This window comes from Salmo salar, chromosome 06 (genome assembly GCF_965601325.2).
Source record: "Salmo salar chromosome 06, fSalSal1, whole genome shotgun sequence".
NCBI classification, from domain to species: Eukaryota; Metazoa; Chordata; class Actinopteri; order Salmoniformes; family Salmonidae; genus Salmo; species Salmo salar.
The window spans coordinates 84,230,030-84,249,546 of NC_138296.1; the positions used below are offsets into that span (position 1 = coordinate 84,230,030).

The following is a 19,517-nucleotide window of genomic DNA, read 5'->3' on the forward strand; positions in this document are numbered from 1 at the left end:
CCCCCAGATGACACATCATTTTTCCAGCAGCATGTCCAACGCCCGGTGATGGCGCTCAGCCAACGTCTGGACCCCCTCCATCAGCCCACGAAGCAATATCAGTGGAGGCTGTTTGGGTGGAGATGGCGTTGCGCAGCTGGTCCGGGTCTGCTGGGTCAGTCATGGCCAGTTCGTACTATCAAGTATGAAGGTAAGACCCAGATGCAGACCACGTCGAATTAACAATAGTTTAATATCCAAACAGGGGCAGGCGATAGACAGGTCAAGGCAGGCAGGGGTCAGTAAACCAGAGGTGGGGCAACAGTACTGGGCGGCAGGCAGGGTCAGGGTAAGGGGCACGCAGAGTGGTCAGGCAGGCGGGCTCAGAGTCAGGACAGGCAAGGGTCAAAACCAGTAGGGTGAGAAAAGAGAAACTGGAAAAAGCAGGAGTTGAGACACAAAACGTTGATTGGCTTGAACAAACAAGACGACCTGGCAACACAAACAGAGAACACAGGTCTAAATACACAGGGGATAATGGGGAAGATGGGCGACACTTGGTGGGGGGTGGAGACAATCACAAAGACAGGTGAAACAGATCAGGGTGAGACAATAAGGCTGTAATGTAACAAAATGTGGAAAAAGTCAAGGGGTCTGAATACTTTTACGAATGCACTGTAGACTGACCAGGTCAATCCAGGTGAAAGCTATGATCCCATATTGATGTCACTTGTTAAATCCACTACAATCAGCATAGATGAAGGGGAGGAGACAGGTTAAAGAAGGATTTTTAAGCCTTGAGACAACTGAGACATGGATTGTGTATGTGTTCCATTAAGAGGGTGAATGGGCAAGACAAAAAATGCAAGTGCCTTTGAACGGGGTATGGTAGTAGGTGCCAGGCGCACCGGTTTGTGACACCAGCTGCAGCTGCGTTTTTCACACTCAACAGTTTCACTTTTATAACAAGAATGGTCCACCACCCAAAGGACATCCAGCCAACTTGACACAACTGTGGGAAGCATTGGGCCAGCATCCCTGTGGAATGCTTTCGAATACCTTGTAGAGTCCATGCCAAGACAAATTGAGATTGTTCTGAGGGCCAAAGGGGGGGTGGGGGGGTGGGGGGGGTGGTATACACAGTGTATATCAATATTTTTTATATTTTGTTATTCAAGTATAAATTACCAAAGTGAACATAGATTGTCATAGATTTTCTGTTAATAAACAAAAACGACCAAAGAATCCGGTGACATTGGTAAATTACCGGTAGCTTTGCAACCCTAAGAGGCGAGGGTAATCAAACTAAGTGCCCAGTCTGAGCTCATAGAAAACTGTCTCCAAGCAGTTAGTCTCCCACTGTAATCCCTGCCAACCCCGGTCAGTCAGGTGTACCACACAGACTTAGAGAAATGACCTGTCTGTACCTCTCTGTTAGGGGAGCAGATCAAGCTTAGCCTGTGCCAGGCCTGTTGTTGTAACTTGCGTTATATAGTTTCATTTATCTTTTCCATCACTTCCTTGTTGTGGGAGTTTCCATGATTTATGTTGATTAGATTTGTGTTATTTCCTTAGCCTCTTAGCATGGCTCCATCAACCCGTAACAAGTAACTGCATCTGAAATAGCATTGTTCTTCTAAGTATAATGACTTGTATGTAGATAACTACCTATTTATTGTCTTTATGTTGTCTTCTGGGAACTACAGTATGTGCTCCCATCAGGACATGCAGTCAGTGTGCTGTTATAATTTGGAGTTTAGGTTAGGACGATTTGTATTTAGCACGTCTCTCCCTGTTTCGACAGCAGTGACTGGTGCTTGTGTAAGCTATGCTGTATGGCTATTCTCAGCTGTTTTTCATCCTGATCTGTGCTTTGGCCAACCATTCAGTGTGTTAAGCTTCGGCTACACCACAAGCCTGGCCAACCAATACAATTAGCCTGATGTATTAATGGAGTCTAAGGACAGAGAGGCAGAGATTAATGTTTTTGATACAGGTGGAGATGTCCATTATATAATAGCATACTTGTTTTTCTGTTGTATTTGTGGCTCAATCAGGTAGAAGTATGACTTTGTTACTATGCAAATTACACCATAGAATGAAGCAAGTAGGTCTCCAAAATTAAGGAAAATAACCATGACTTTATTGAATAATTATCTTGATTTGACAGATACCCGGTTAGCTGTTTACAATACAGATGTTCATATAAGGGGGAATCCTGATGTGTTCTTTTTTCATAAGAGTTAATGTACTGGCACAGGTCAGTCATCTTACGAAGACATTTCTTAACTCTTTTCAAAAGAGAAACAGAGAAAATTCAAAGAAGCAATACAAACATTATCCATGGCCCCCCTAAACAAAAGGCAACCTCACCCTCTACTTACATAAACATGAATATACAGTATAATGCTGATTATAAAAAAGTTTATTGGTAGCTATCACTATTGTATTTGAATGCTCACATTATGAAGCCTTTATAAGATGTTATCCTTTTAAAGTAGGTGCAACAGAAAGAACACCTCTAACCTCTCACCTCTGGCTGAGTGGGCCCAATGGCCCTCTCCAAGGGCTGTCTAGAGTTGAGGTGGAGCTATGAGGGGGGAATGGCCCTCTGATCTTAGTGCTGAGTGACTCCAAAGTCCCTGGAGGTATTACCCACCTCATGTCCTGCAGACTTAGTGGAAAAGATACGCAACCTCCTGAAAATCCTCTAATCTTCCCTCCCTCTGACCCGGTGCATGGTAGATCTACCTCATAGCCCCTGGGGAGGAAGTGTCAGAAGATGATGCCGTAGCTGGAGACTAGAATAGCATAGGCCTTTCTGGGTGGTGGCGCTCTGTTCACTCCTGAAGATGTATAGTAGTTGGGGATGAAACCCACCCACCCACAAGCTACATTAGCATGCTAAATATAATATAACCCAGGGCTTTCCAACCCTGTTCCTGGAGAGCTACCCTCCTGGAGGTGTACTCTCCAGCCCTGTATCTGGAAATCTACCCTCCTGGAGGTGTACTCTCCAGCCCTCTACCTGGAAAGCTAGCCTCCTGGAGGTGTACTCTCCAACCCTGTTCCTGGAGAGCTACCCTCCTGGAGGTGTACTCTCCAGCCCTGTTGGAGGCACACATCACACTGGAGCTTTATTTGCATGCTCTGTGGGGATGTTGTGTCGTCTACCTTGGGAGATTCAAAGATTGGCCAGAGGGTGCAAATGACCCCCTGGACAGCAGTGTGATGATTAGTGGAGGCTTGTAAAGCTTATGCAGGCGCTCCTCTTTTGCTGGATCAAAGGCTAGAAAGGCCAGAAATATATGTGCGAAGGCCTTGATTAGAGAGCAGGAGACACAGTGTGAAGCCCAGGCCCTGCAGGGTCTGGTGAGCCCGACAAAGTTGGAGGCTTGGTTTGCCTACACTCTTAGAAAAAAAGGTGCTATCTAGAACCTAAAAGGGTTCTTTGGCTGTCCCCATAGAATAACCCTTTGAAGAGCCCTTTTTGGTTCCAGGTAGAACCCTTTTGGTTCTAGGTAGAACCCTTTTGGGTTCCATATACAGTCGTGGCCAAAGGTTTTGAGAATGGCACAAAGATTAATTTTCACAAAGTCTGCTGCCTCAGTGTCTTTAGATAGTTTTGTCAGATGTTACTATGGAATACTGAAGTATAATTACAATCCTCTAATCGTTGACACATAAGTGTCAAAGGCTTTTATTGACAATTACATGAAGTTGATGCAAAGAGTCAATATTTGCAGTGTTGACCCTTCTTTTTCAAGACCTCTGCAATCTGCCCTGGCATGCTGTCAATTAACTTCTGGGCCACATCCTGACTGATGGCAGCCCATTCATGCATAATCAATGCTTGGAGTTTGTCAGAATTTGTGGGTTTTTGTTTGTCCACCTCTTGAGGACTGACAACAAGTTCTCAATGGGATTAAGGTCTGGGGAGTTTCCTGGCCATGGACCCAAAATATCAAAATATCAATATCAATATCAATGAGAAGCAACCAACATGAATGGTCTCAGGTTGCTTTACTGTTGGCATGACACAGGACTGATGGTAGCGCTCACCTTGTCTTCTCCGGACAAGCTTTTTTTCCGGATGCCCCAAACAATCGGAAAGGGGATTCATCAGAGGAAATGACTTTACCCCAGTCCTCAGCAGTCCAATCCCTGTACCATTTGCAGAATATCAATCTGTCTCTGATGTTTTTCCTGGAGAGAAGTGGCTTCTTTGCTGCCCTTCTTGACACCAGGCCATCGTCCAAAAGTCTTCACCTCACTGTGCGTGCAGATGCACTCACACCTGCCTGCTGTCATTCCTGAGCAAGCTCTGTACTGGTGGTGCCCCGATCCCTCAGCTGAATCAACTTTAGGAGACGGTCCTGGTGCTCGCTGGACTTTCTTGGGCACCCGGAAGCCTTCTTCACAGCAATTGAACCGCTCTCCTTGAAGTTCTTGATGATCTGATAAATGGTTGATTTAGGTGCAATCTTACTGGCAGCAATATCCTTGCCTGTGAAGCCCTTTTTGTGGAAAGCAATGATGACGGCACGTGTTTCCTTGCAGTTAGCCATGGTTGACAGGGGAAGAACAGTGATTGCAAGCACCACCCTCCTTTTGAAGCTTCTAGTCTGTTATTCGAACTCAATCAGCACGACAGATTGATCTACAGCCTTGTCCTCGTCAACACTCACACCTGTGTTAACGAGAGAATCACTGACATGATGTCAGCTGGTCCTTTTGTGGCAGGGCTGAAATGCAGTGGAAATGTTTTGGGGGGATTCAGTTCATTTACATGGCAAAGAGGGACTCTGTAATTAATTGCAATTCATCTGATCGCTCTTCATAACATTCTGGAGTATATGCAAATTGCCATCATACAAACTGAGGCAGCAGACTTTGTGAAAATTAATATTTGTGTCATTCTCAAAACTTTTTGCCACGACTGTAGAACCCTTTCCACAGAGGGCTCTACATAAAACCCCCAAAAGTTCCATCGGGTGTTTCCGATGTGGACAGTCGATGGACCCTTTTGGAATCCTTTTTTCTAAGAGTGTATGAAACCAATCACACTCGCAAAGCTTGCTGCTAGCCCAGCCGTCATTACACAGGGCAGGACCGAGTTTGGGAAACCCTGCCTTAAGGGACCAAGTGCCATTTGGACACACGCACAGTAATGCTGATTTATGAGAGGCAGGGAAACAAAGTCAGAGATTGAATTTGGCACTGTTGGGATACATTTAAATATTCAGGTATGAAGTGCCTGGATGAGACATGAGATAGACAACAACGTGAAGGCAATAATTCAACAGGTGTAATAGCTTGGAAAAATAGTGTACAGAGGACAAATAAATTGACTAAAGAAGAAATGTCTTGACTCCAGACTTACCTCTGCTGACAGTAAAAGTCTCCTCTACAAAGGGGATACAGTTGTAGCAGCAGAACACATGGAAGACTTTCTTAATAAAACCAGCAACGCAAGATTCTGAGCTTCTAAACTGGGGAATGTGGGAGTGGGGGATAGATAGAAAATCCTTCAAAGCTTTGCAGAAATAACAACTATGGCAAGATGTGCATAGAGCCATGGCTTCGGGAAGATGTTTAGGGGTGTGGGTGCAGAGAATTGTGTTGTCCCTGTGCGGCTGACAACTATTTTTGTCCACTCATACACGAGTAATAAAGGCTCAGTGCACTCATTTATTTTTTATAGATATATATTTTTTATAATAATCTGATTAATCACGGGGGTGCTGCAGCACCCTCAGCACCCCTTCTTACCACGGCTATGCATAGAGCACATTCTTTTTGTTTTAAGTGGTAATATGGCAATTGTTTTATTTTGCTCTTACCATGTTGTTGCGTAGAAAGCCAATGATTTATTTTATGCGTCAACCCAAATTATTTTTAGCTGATGTGTGAAATCTCCCCCTTATTTTTTCTCCATATTTTCCCCACATTATCAGATCATAACCATCCACAAAGTCAGCACATTTGTTCAAAACGTACGTTTTTTTATATTTCCAAAAGCTACAAGGACTAAGAAAATATAATTGGTTTTAGGTGAAAATAAATCTTGCTTAAAATTGTTTGATCTTGACCACACTCAATTATCAGAAAGTAAATGACATTACTTTTTTTTATCATGGGGAAAAGTTCTGTCCTGGTGTCATTGCACTTGAGCAGCTCCCTCAGGGCGTGAACTATGACATACACAGACACTCACTCTGTGTAAGCTTCAGTTGTGTCCACTGCATGGACCAGGAAGTCATCATCAGCCTGCTGAGGGTCAGGCAGACTGATTTTCTGCGGCACCAACCAACTGCTAACCAACCAACTGCAACTTAATGTACTGAATGGAGTTGTTACTGTAGGATGAGAAATCACATGCACTGCAGCCTCAGTTAGCCTAGCTAGCTAACATTAGCTAGCTTAACTAGCTTCTCCCGGTTTGATGCAGTCTAAGGCAGGTACTACTTAATCATATTTGATGATGGGACCAAATATGGGCCCGTGAAGACCTCTACTACAGTGTATTGCCAAACTTCCATAACATACATCTCTCTCTCTCTCTCTCTCTCTCTCTCTCTCTCTCTCCACCTCTGTTCTCTCTCCATCTGCCCTATTCTGTCACTTTCTCTGTGTCTTGTATGTTACTGTCTGTGTCTTGTCTGTTACTGTCTGTGTCTTGTCTGTTGCCATCTCAGGTTCTTGTTTGTTACTGTCTCCTATGTCTAACCTCTTCTGTTATGGCTTGTTCTGTTCTTCTGGTGTCTCTCTCCATCATATCCTATTCTTCTGTTCCGGTCTCTGTTTATTGTCTGGTGTGTCCCTTTGTGATAAAATGGTCAAGGGGATACTGTGGTAGCTTAACTTGTATTGGTCCTGTGTCTGGGTCACCTAAATCACTCAATCAGTGCATGGGTCATATTGAAAAAAAACACCAAGAATTTGCGTGCCATACATAGTGTCACGCTCTGACCTGAGAGAGCCATTTTATGTCTCTATTTAGGTTGGTCAGGGTGTGATTTGGGTGGGCATTCTATGTCCCTTTTTCTATGCTTTGTTTTGGCCTGGTATGGCTCTCAATCAGGGACAGCTGTACATCGTTGTCGCTGATTGGGAGTCATACTTAGGCAGCCTGTTTTCCTTTGGGGTTTGTGGGTAGATATTTTCTGTTTAGTGTTAACAAATTCCACGCTGCACCTTGGTCCGCTACTCCTTCAGACGGCCGTTACACATAGCCTATTATGTTTGTTTAAAACAAAAGAATTGCATACAACTGTGACCCAAACTGGCCATTGTTTTATTAGAAAAAATATGGCGCTTTATATTGTCCACTTATATAGCATTTTAATGAAAGAGATGGAGACCCGCACATTGTCAAAAAAGAGGAATATATCTACATGATACGTTAGGAAAAGTTGATCATTGTCTCTTTGCTGAACCAGTCAATCATTAAACAGAACCAAGACGTTCTAAGGAAGGTCCAACAAAACTCCTTTTATTCAGAAGAAGCGGGACTAACGAACAGATGTAAACCACATGTTGAATAGAGTGATATGATAAAGCCCACAGAGCAAAGGCAACAATAGGAGGAACTGCGGAAGAAACAAAGGGTTGGGAAAGAGGAAGAATGGTGTCAGACATCATAAAGAAGAATCTGGACCAGTAGGAGTGACATCTCTGGAGAAAGTGGACCCTTGCCTTTTGGATGATCCATTTGTGGTTTCAGGGTGGGTGAGAAAGGAGTTGGGTGTAGTTGAATCAGTAAAGGTAACCAGTACTGGACTAGTGATATTTCTTTGTGTTTCTTCTGACCAACTTGGGTCAAGATCTGTTTCTTGCTTTGCTCTTAGGAACAGGGCACCACTGAAAGGAGTGATTTCTGGGATATCGTTAAATGTGGAGGTGGAGCAATTGAAGTTGAAAATTCCCGGTGTTCGGTGCTTGGTGCGATGCAGACCCGGTGGTGAGCATGGTGAAACAGAGGAGTCATTGTCCTTTTGAGTTTTGAGAGTCTATCTGACAAAGTCATGTTAGGATATATCAGTTTTTTCTTTGTGAAGTGCCTTTTTCATCCAAAATAAAAGATGAACAAATTCTACGCTGCACCTTGGTCCTCTACTCCTTCAGACGGCCGTTACAGAACTACCCAGCTACAACGGACCAAGCAGCGTGGTAAGGAGGAGCAGAGGGTTCAGGACTCCTGGACTTGGGAAGAGATACTGGACGGAAAGAGACCCTAGAGACAGACTGGAGAATACCGCTGCCCGCCGGAGGAGATAGAGGCAGCGAAGGCAGAACTTCGTTTCTAGGAGGATCGGCTGGCACGGCGAGAGGAGGAGAGGTAGCCCCAAGATTTTTTTGGGGGGGGGGCACATGGGACGGTTTGCGATGCCGAGGATGGAACCAGAGCCAGTCAGGGTGAAGTTGGAGGTGAGCGAAGGGAGCGAAGCAGAGACAGTGAAGCAGTTGATGGGGAGATTGGAGGAGAGGGATATGAGAGAGCTGCTGTGTTGGTGCATGAGGCACGACATTCGCCCTACGGAGCGTGTCCTCGAATTGATGTCACCTGAGTCAGCTCTCCGTACTCGTCCTGAGGTGCGTGCTAGCCGTCTGGTGAAGACTGTGCCAGCCCCACGCAACAGGCCTCCTGTGCGCCTCCCCAGCCCTGCACGTCCTGTGCCTGCGCCCAGAGCCAGGCCTCCTGCAGGTCTCCCCAACCTGGTGAGTCCTGTGCCTGCTCCCAGAGCCAGGCCTCCTGCAAGTCTCCCCAGCCTGGTGCGTCCTGTGCCTGCTCCCAGAGCCAGGCCTCCTGCATGTCTCCCCAGCCTGGTGAGTCCTGTGCCTGCTCCCAGAGCCAGGCCTCCTGCATGTCTCCCCAGCCTGTTGAGTCCTGTGCCTGCTCCCAGAGCCAGGCCTCCTACAAGTCTCCCCAGCCTGGTGTGCCCTGTGCCTGCTCCCAGAGCCAGGCCTCCTGCATGTCTCCCCAGCCTGGTGGGTCCTGTGCCTGCTCCAAGAGCCAGGCCTCCTGCATGTCTCCCCAGCCTGGTGGGTCCTGTGCCTGCTCCAAGAGCCAGGCCTCCTGCATGTCTCCCCAGCCTGGTGAGTCCTGTGCCTGCGCCCAGAGCCAGGCCTGCTGCAAGTCCCGCCAGTCCGGCGCAGCCAGAGTCGCCCGCCTGTCCTCCGGCGCAGCCAGAGTCGCCCGCCTGTCCTCCGGCGCAGCCAGAGTCGCCCGCCTGTCCTCCGGCGCAGCCAGAGTCGCCCGCCTGTCCTCCGGCGCAGCCAGAGTCGCCGCCTGTCCTCCGGCGCAGCCAGAGTCGCCCGCCTGTCCTCCGGCGCAGCCAGAGTCGCCCGCCTGTCCTCCGGCGCAGCCAGAGTCGCCCGCCTGTCCTCCGGCGCAGCCAGAGTCGCCCGCCTGTCCTCCGGCGCAGCCAGAGTCACCCGCCTGTCCTCCGACGCAGCCAGAGTCGCCCTCCAGTCCAGGGCCCGCGGCGAGGGACCCCGCTCTAGAGGCGCCACCAAAGTGGGGTGAGCCAGTGGTGGAGCGGTGTCTGCGTCCCGCTCCAGAGCCGCCACCGTGAAGAAATGCCCACCCAGATCCTCCCCTATAGGTTCAGGTTTTGCGGTCGGAGTCCGCACCTTTGGGGGGGTGGGGGGGGTGGGGGGGTACTGTCTGTGACTTACTGTCACGCCCTGACCTGAGACGCAGACCCAGTGGTGAGCGTGGTGAAACAGAGGAGTCATTGTCCTTTTGAGTTTTGAGAGTCTATCTGACAAAGTCATGTTAGGATATATCAGTTATCCTGCCAGATCTTTTGTGCAGAATCCACTGTTTCAGGTGCAACATTTATTGTTTATTTCTTTATTTATTGTTGCAGCAGGGTGAAGGAGGGAGATTCTAAGATATGAGAAGTGTGCAGGAGGGCATGGGACAGATGATTGTGTAGTTTCAGTGGATAAAGTTGTCTGTCAATTGTAGGGGTGCTCATGTTGCTGGGGATCAGAAGTGTCCGGTGCGAGAGAGGCAGATTAAAATGTCCAGAGTCAGAGTAGTGCAGAAGGTGTTGTATGCTGAGGCAGTGAAGAAAGTGGAGGAGGATGGGTCAAGGTTGAAGAATGCTGAGAGGATCCCTGTGAGCAGTAGATCTGTGCCAGTACAGAAGGATAGGGTAATGAGTGAGTTATGCTTCAGTAAGGTTCGCTTCTTAGCATTGATAGCAATGGTCATCAACTGTACCGCAGAAATGGAAAGTAAATCACAGAAAATATATGTTGTGGTGGAAGCCACAGGGAAGTATTTGGGTATACGAGATTTGACTCCAGAAGAGTTACAGGGTGTGTTGAGTGGTGGTGTCCCGTCCTCCCAGGCCGTTGGCATGGTGCAGGAGCAGATAGGGTCAAAGTAATGGAATGGGGTAGTGGGTTTTTAATGAGTGTAGGTGGCAACTGCAGAGAAGTACCTGGGTGTATGTGATTTTACTGCAGAAGAGTTCATGGGGTTGTGACTTATATTTATATAAAATAGTGGTATATAGGTGTAGGGTTAGTTGGTTGGGAATTTATTTTATGTATTTTAGGAACAGGAATAAGGAAGATAATTTATTAATGTAGGTAGGATGTGACTGGCCTCACATTTTAGAGCAGTAGGTGGTGGTGTATGCACCTTTAAGTTGGACGCGATCCGCCAACCAAAGGATCAGGCTTGGTGTTGATCTTTTATTCTCTGACAAAGACAGGAAAAACTTCCATGAACAAACATTGTGCTGCCCTAACACGGAACACAAACTGGCTGTGCGCGTGCACCATCATGCGCCATCGTGCGCCATCATGCGCCATCGTGCATAAGTTTATTTTGTCCCCCCACACCAAATGAGATCACAACATGCAGGTTAAAATATCAAAACAAACTTTGAACCAATTACATTAATTTGGGGACAGGTCGAAAAGCATTAAACATTAATGGCAATTTAGCTAGCTAGCTTGCACTTGCTAGCTAATTTGTCCTATTTAGATATCTTGCTGTTGCTAGCTAATTTGTCCTGGGATATAAACATTGAGTTGTTATTTTACCTGAAATGCACAAGGTCCTCTACTCCGACAATTAATCCACACATAAAACGGTCAAACGAATCGTTTCTAGTCATCTCTCCTCATTCCAGGCTTTTTGTTCTCTGGACTTTATATTGCCATTGGCAACTTTCATAAATTAGGTGCATTACCGCCACTGACCTCGTTTGTCAGTCACCCACGTGCGTATAACCAATGAGGAGATGGCACGTGGGTACCTGCTTCTATAAACCAATGAGGAGATGGGAGAGGCGGGACTTGCAGCGCGATCCGTGTCACAAATAGAACTGACTTCAATTTTAGCCCTTGGTAATGCAAACGCTCGTTGGCGCATGTGAGTAGTGTTGGTGCAATAATTGAATAATATAGATTTCTACATTTATTATTCTAAATTTATTATAACAATAATCTCATGAATTAAATAACAATGTAATGCAAATGCAATTGACATTATGAAGGAGAAATGTACAGTATAGCCTATAGATCCAAAGAAGAATACAATAAATACAGTTAGAAATAACGTGACTTACCTGAAATCAGTGGAGTCATTTTGATCGATCTCTGGAAAAGGTTCTACCTTGAACCAAAAAGGGTTGTTCAAAGGTTTCTCCTACGGGGACAGCTGAAGAACCCTTTTAGGTTCTTGATAGCACCTTTGTTTCTAAGAGTGTAGGAACCGAAAAGAGTTCTACTTTGAACCAAAAAGGGTTCTCCTATGGGGACAGCTGAGGAACCCTTTTGGACCCCTTTTTTCTAAGAGTGTACTTGAGAACGGATGAGAGACTTTCTGTGTAATACTATTTCCATTCTTTGGCGCTACAAATGGAGTGAGAGAGACCACAAACGTTTTGCTGCGGCAAGGAATATTGGCTTGCCAATGGCGCTGGGACCATAGAGCTACAGAGAGGCGAGTTAGCAGCAGCACGGGATCGGGACCAGCAATGTCAAGGATCGTGACATTGAATAGTGCAGGAAGTTGCAGCTGGAGGAAAGCGGACATTGAACTACAGCAAAGGGGAGTAAAAACTGTCACTGTTGGACTTAGAGTCAACGTCATTATTAATAGAACGGGATAGTGGCAGTGTGAACGGACAGAGATGGTGTGAAGTTGGCAACAAATAACAATTAGCCACAGTAGCAGACAGTGTAGCTTAAGAAAATACAGCTATTCTGGAAACTCATGAGCTGGAGCATATCGCTAACTCTGACTATAGATGCAGATTACTAACTCATTGAAGCTGAAGATCATTAATTTGGTAACAGATATGAAAGAAGTGGACTTGAGATTGTTTCACAGTGACTCTAAAAGAAAGAACATGATTCTCTCATGGAAGAAAGGAGATCTATGATGGGAGATGAAAGGACATTGACAATGAAGATAGTTTAGGCTTGAGTCGCTGGTTTATTTTGTTAAACGGGACTGAGTTGAAACAAAATCAACTTCATTTTATTGACTTTTTTATTTGTGACATACTTTCAAGTTATCTGATAGAGGTTGATTATCTACAATGTCATGGGTTGGGTGACTGTTTGGATATTCCACCAACTAGTGTTGAACTATTTTGCTATTAGTTATTGAGGGTTACTGAGTGTGAGAAATACCTTGCTACGCCTTGTTGAGTACTGTAGAGTATGTGGTTTTGTGAAACTACTGTTTCTTTTTGAGCCTTTAATGCTGATGGTTGGAGAAATCAGTCCACTGCCCTTTATTATTTTCATTGAGTGTTATCAGTCTGAATCGACAGTATATCAGTGTTTGATTGTATACATTGACTATTGAGGCACCATACTGCTTTTGTTTTGGTGTGATGACTATCAAGACTCTGGATTCTATACCACTACTCCTAGTGGATGAACATTGTTTATGTGAAACATTCTATAATACTAAAGGAAGAATAGAAGAGACTGATACACTTTATGTGAATCGGTTGAGTTAAACCAAACAATTCTAAACATTTATCTGGACTCACCATGTGGATTGGTTAATAGAGACCATACCGTTGCGCGCTTACATATATAGCATTTTAACATTAAAACAAAATAAGAAACACTTCAAATGTATTGTAGTTGATGCCAGCCTAGGCTACCGTAATGGGCCGACACGTTTCTCCTTTGCATGGTGTTTGGTTGCAGTTTTTTGTTGTTGTTATTTATTGTTAAGCTTTAAAAACCGAGCTAGGACTGTGGTATGTGTCTGTACTCCACCGCTCTCTGTAAACGGGACACATGAAAGCGTTTAATTCACTGTCCACCAGGTTGTATTTTCATAAATGTAGAGGACTCAACTGTTGACTCATTTATACTGTCTTGTGTGTCCTATTGTCCTTTAATAGTAATTTATAACCTCGCGCGAATCCGTTATATTATAACTTTTTGATGACTAAGATGACATTTTCTGTAGGCTACAGCAATGATCCGTTGGAACCCAAACTTGGCATGGGCATTTAGCCTACAACATGTTGTGAGAGTTCAGTGACCAGCCGGAGGAAGACAACACAACAGCACCCTCCTCAGGGGATAGGTACTCAGTGTAAAGCCAATTCGTACACAGCTGGGCCAAATAATTGCTTTGTGTCTTCCTCTATATAGATGTGCCAGGAGAGGAGCTGGGGGAGGATTGGGAGTAGAGATGGGGACCCGTGAGGATGTTGGTTTTTCCTACCTCAGAGAAAGCGTCTGTGACTGGGCACCTTGTCTCTGTTAACCTAGGCAGGCTTTAGGTAGAGAGAAGCGTTCCTTCTGTAACTCTTATGTGTAGACGATAGTCTAAGACAGTAGTAGCCGTTTGTTGTTTTTCCTTCCAATTTGGCCACAGCCTTTTGGTCAACCGCTTAGTTTATTTGTTTTGTTACACTGGTGTTTCAATGTTGGACTTACCTGTACTGGAGTTATTTTGTTGGGCAAAGAAGACCTGTTTAGGAGACTATACAAAAGAAAGGGAACCACTGCCTCTGGTCTCTTCATTTTATACCCCCTGACTGTGTTGGGGTGCTTCGGGCTAGCTGATCCGTTCACAATGTTTTAACATTTGGTTTGGGAGAAGATTCGGTCAGTGCAACTACAGATTATATGATACAGCGCACTGGCTTGTGTGTGGGTCTAGGAGGGGTGTGTGGCAATGCGCTGTCATTTGGCTTGAAGCACATTGGCAGTTCTTGTTGTGACTTTTAGTGCAGCTCATCACGGCGGTATGGAAGCGTGTCAAAATGAATTGACAACCCAAATCATTGTACGGGCCAACTAGAAATGTGTCAAGGGCCGGATTCAGCCTGCATGCCTGGTGTTGACACGTGACCTAAATCATCCTCTTTCCTTCCAGTTGCTGCTGTTCTAAGTGCTCCTCCTTGGCTCATCTGCAAGGTGCAACATCTAATTAGTTTTAAAGGGTTAACGCACTTTCTGATTTAGCCTTGTTATAGATTTGGTTCATTAAGAAATGAGTGGCCATGACTGAATTGAAATGTGAGTTTGTTTTGGGGTGTGGTTTAATATGTTTGGAGGTGAGAAGAGTTAGCAAAATTGTTTCAACATTTAGCTTCAGCAGGCTGGTGTGCAACCTGACCTTGGATTGGCTATCTCTGGGGCTAGTTAGGGACCAGCAAATTATACAACGTAAATTAGACAATTTCCGTCGGGGAGTAGATCAACCGACACCTTCGTGTTCATGAGTTTCTTCCGTTATTGTTGACATTAGTTTGTAGCTCCAACAGTTTTATGAGAAGACCTCTTTGAAGTCAGGATGTCTGCGACAGAGTTCAGACGACTGCTGGAAAACGTGGAGCGGGATCGATTTGGAGGTGGAGGGTCCGTCATGGTCTGGGGCGACGTGTCACAGCATCATCGGATTGAGCTTGTCATTGGGCGGCAGCGTAGCCTAGTGGTTAGAGCGTTGGACTAGTAACTGAAAGGTTGCAAGTTCAAATCCCCGAGCTGACAAGGTACAAATCTGTCAATAAATCATGTGTGTACCACACAAATCAAATAAAAAAATATAACATTTATATAGCCCTTCGTACATCAGCTGATATCTCAAAGTGCTGTACAGAAACCCAGCCTAAAACCCCAAACAGCAAGCAATGCATGTGAAAGAAGCACGGTGGCTAGGAAAGCCTCCCTAGGAAAAACTCCCTAGAAAGGCCAAAAACCTAGGAAGAAAGCTAGAGAGGAACCAGGCTATGAGGGGTGGCCAGTCCTCTTCTGGCTGTGCAGGATGGATATTATAACAGAACATGGTCAAGATGTTAAAATGTTCATAAATGACCAGCATGGTCAAATAATAATAATCATAGTAGTTGTCGAGGGTGCATCAAGCATGTCCGGTGAACAGGTCAGGGTTCCATAGCCGCAGGCAGAACAGTTGAAACTGGAGCAGCAGCACGGCCAGGTGGACAGCAAGGAGTCATCATGCCAGGTAGTCCTGAGGCATGGTCCTTTGGCTCAGGTCCTAAGAGAGAATTAGAGAGAGCATATTTAAATTCACACAGGACACCGGATAAGACAAGAGAAATACTCCAGATGTAACAGACTGACCCTAGCCCCCCGACACATAAACTACTGCAGCATAAATACTGGAGGCTGAGACAGGAGGGATCAGAAGACACTATGGCCCCATCCGATGATACCCCCGGACAGGGCCAAACAGGCAGGATATAACCCCACCCACTTTGCCAAAGCACAGCCCCCACACCACTAGAGGGATGTCTCCAACCACCAACTTACCGTCCTAAGACAAGGCTGAGTATAGCCCACAACGATCTCCGCCATGGCACAACCCAAGGGGGGGGTCGCCAACCCAGACAGGAAGACCACGTCAGTGACTCAACCCACTCAAGTGACGCACCCCTCCCATGGACGGCATGGAAGAACACCAGTAAGCCAGTGACTCAGCCCCTGTAATAGGGTTAGAGGCAGAGAATCCCAGTGGAAAGAGGGGAACCGGCAAGGCAGAGACAGCAAGGGCGGTTCGTTGCTCCAGCCTTTCCGTTCACCTTCACACTCCTGGGCCAGACTATACTTAATCATAGGACCTACTGAAGAGATAAGTCTTCAGTAAAGACTTAAAGGTATGTACGGCAGGACCAAATCGGAAAGATAGGCAGGAGCAAGCCCATGTAATTCTTTGTAGGTTAGCAGTAAAACCTTGAAATCAGCCCTTGCCTTAACAGGAAGCCAGTGTAGGGAGGCTAGCACTGGAGTAATATGATCACATTTTTTGGTTCTAGTCAGGATTCTAGCAGCCGTATTTAGCACTAACTGAAGTTTGTTTAGTGCTTTATCCGGGTAGCCGGAAAGTAGAGCATTGCAGTAGTCCAGCCTAGAAGTAACAAAAGCATGGATAAATTTTTCTGCGTCATTTTTGGACAGAAAGTTTCTGATTTTTGCAATGTTACGTAGATGGAAAAAAGCTGTCCTTGAAACAGTCTTGATATGTTCCTCAAAAGAGAGGTCTGAACAGTCCAAAATAAATACATCTCCCTCAAATCTGTCAAAGGTAAAATTAAAATTAAAATTGCGGGCAATCTCAACGCTGTGCGTTACAGTGAAGACATCCTCCTCCCTCATGTGGTACCATTCCTGCATGCTCATCCTGACATGACCCTTCAGCATGACAATGCCACCAGCCATACTGCTCGTTCTGTCAGTGTTCTGTCATGGCCAGCAAAGAGCCTGGATCTCAATCGTCTGGGACCTGTTGGATCGGAGGGTGAGGGCTTTTGCCATTAAATTCACCAATGTGAAAAATAATAACACTTTTGGACACTATACTTAAGAAATGTTATTTCTGGCAGAGGCAAGTTTTGAACTGGGTACATTCAGGTTCAATCTTCCGGTACAAATACAGGAAGGAAATTACATTTTCATAGTTTTTCAGCTTATCATAATGAATAATAACCACATCATGAAGAAGAACCCTCAACCTTTCCCTTTTTATCATTTTCTCACAAATGTTTCCTCCTCTTCTCTCCGTTATTTCTCCCTTCTCCCCTTAACATACTATTGTTCCCCAGCTTCGAGTTGGCAAGGCTACATGGTAACAACTAATTGCTATTACCCAGGTCCCCCTTGCAAAACAGGTTTTAAACCTCAAGGGTATTTTCCTGGTTGTGTGAAGGTTAAATAATAAAAAAAATATTATGAGGAGGATTAGGTTCCATGAAATGTAATGCTCTGAAAGGATCAACCTCTAGTTGTCAGACAGGTTCTTTTGCATTTTCCATGAAAAAGCATGATAACATAGTTGTGCCACACCTCGTCACTAGTCTGGTTGAAACCTAGTGCATGGATGGCAACCCTAACACTAACAAGAGGCCTCTTAATGGTAAGGAATGGTTTATTTTCTTTCTCAAACCTGATTTCAGTGTTAAGAGTTTAAAACATCTTGATTTAAAGACGTTCTATAAACGTAACATGCTCTGTTGAAAAGTTTAGCGCCGTTTAGGAGAATGCAGCCATACACCTTTATGCAGTCTAACCTGTCCTCAGGATAATGTTCACTAACTTGAGTACACTTTACATGCTAGCACTGCTAATAATAGCATTTACGATTTCCTATTCTTAGTGACTGTCATTATTCTGTGTTTGTGCAGTAAAAACTGATAGGAACCTTCAGAAAAACTACATGACTCACCATACACTGATTATGAGTGAATTTGAGTCAGATGGAAGATTGAAAGTAGGCATTTTAACTTCATAGATTTAGCTGGTGGTAACTTGTGGAATAGACACCAGCTGAAATGCGGTTTGAACCAATCAGCATTAAGGATTAGAACCACCTGTTGTATAATCTTTTAACCCACCAGATGAAACTCATACCGATGTCATAGTCGATTTTCACATTGTTCCTTTTTTATACACTTATAACGTCTAAAATGTAGGTGTGTTTCTTTCTTACAGGACAAACATGTCATCAACAACTTCCAAACGAACACATCATCTAACTCTGATAGCTGCTCTTGGGGTTTTGTGTTCAGTGGTATTATTTTTTGTTTACTTTCATCCAACATCTACTGTATGTCCATCTCGATTAGATGATTTGCCATTTTTGGCAAAGGGAGATGTTTCGTCATCTACCGAAAAACCTGTGGAAAAGCCGCTTGTGTTGCTCTGGTTCTGGCCACTGGGTTTGAGATGGAATTTTGAAATCTGCAAAACCCATTTCAACATCGATAGCTGTGTTCTGACAGATGACAGATCCCTTTATGACAAAGCAGAGGGAGTGGTTGTTTTTCACAGAGACATCAGCTGGGACCTGAAGAACCTGCCTCAGTCTCCTCGTCCACATTTTCAGAAATGGATCTGGTTTCATGTGGAATCACCAACAAATACAGCCAGAATACCAGGTCTGGAAAACCTATTTAACCTCACTTTGAGCTATAGACGAGATGCTGACATCACAGTGCGAAATGAATTGACAACCGTGCAGACTGAAAAGGACAGTGTGTCTGTGCTGCCCAAGAAGGATAAATTGGTTTGTTCAGGGGCGAAAATCTGATATCAACTTTGGAGGGGACAATTACATTAAATTTTCTCAAGAGCAATTCCTGAGGGGGACACCAAAGTAGTGCTGTAACACATAGCCTACATTGTAATATGGTAAATGTATATTGAGGAACCAAAGAAATAAGGTGTTTGCCGTACTCCTAACTACCAGTACCCAAAACTACACAACTAATCACAACAGCAATACCATTGCCTTTAACAAATCTTAGTTCAGTCACCAGTTTAAGTTGAGAGTGGGGGTATCCATGGCATTTTCCAATTATGTTCCTATTTTACAAGTCAAAAAAATTGAGAACCTTTCATAATGTTGCCAAACAAAGACTCAACAAACTTACCTGAGACTCCCTGTCTCTGCCAGTCTGTCCCTGCATATCTGTCCCCAACTCTGCTGTCTGTGTGCCATCTGTTGCCTGCTCTGCCTAATGACATCATTGTGAAACATTTCCATTAGAATTTCATTTTTTTCTTATGAACATTTTATCAACTAGTCTTTGAGATATTAGGCTACAAGGGTTCTTACTATGCGTTTTGGTGTATTGAAAAATACTCTGATGTCCGTCTTTTATTTTTCTGCCATTTTTCTACCTGGCTGGCTGGCTGGCTACACACACAGTGTGTAGGTTATTTACAGTAGGAGATGGGCTTCTATCATCTTCTATCATTCTATTTGGGCTTCGATCTAAAAGGTAGCTAGCAAATGTGAAACGGATTAAAATGACAAGAGTTGACAGCTGTATGAGTTCACCATTTACACAACATATGCTGCAACCTTTTGTAATTTAAATAGTTTGTTTCATATTGGCTGGCTTCCAACAATAGCTGAATTTGCAAAGCTAGCAAGCACCAATTCAGTTTCAGTGGTGTTTGCTATAATCTTTGCTACCCGGGTTAAATAAAGGTGAAATAAAATAAATAAATAAAAGTTCCCTTGCGACAATTTAGCTTTTGCAACGAGACCATTAAATATATTTAAG

The 19,517-nt window shown here is 44.7% G+C and overlaps 1 protein-coding gene across 1 annotated transcript; it reads left to right on the forward strand.

Annotated features, from left to right (window-relative positions):
- Nucleotides 1-17,264: 17,264 nt before the first annotated feature.
- LOC106608194 (4-galactosyl-N-acetylglucosaminide 3-alpha-L-fucosyltransferase 9) lies at nt 17,265-18,675 on the forward strand. Its single transcript, XM_014205992.3, has 2 exons — nt 17,265-17,362; nt 17,938-18,675. Exon 2 carries the CDS (start codon nt 17,945-17,947, stop codon nt 18,533-18,535), a length of 591 nt encoding a protein of 196 aa, XP_014061467.3. The 5' UTR covers nt 17,265-17,362; nt 17,938-17,944; the 3' UTR covers nt 18,536-18,675.
- Nucleotides 18,676-19,517: the final 842 nt, after the last annotated feature.

Excerpts from the sequence above, each read along its gene's own strand:
- LOC106608194 (XM_014205992.3), top strand. The coding sequence starts at position 17,945 with ATGTCATCAACAACTTCCAAACGAACACATCATCTAACTCTGATAGCT.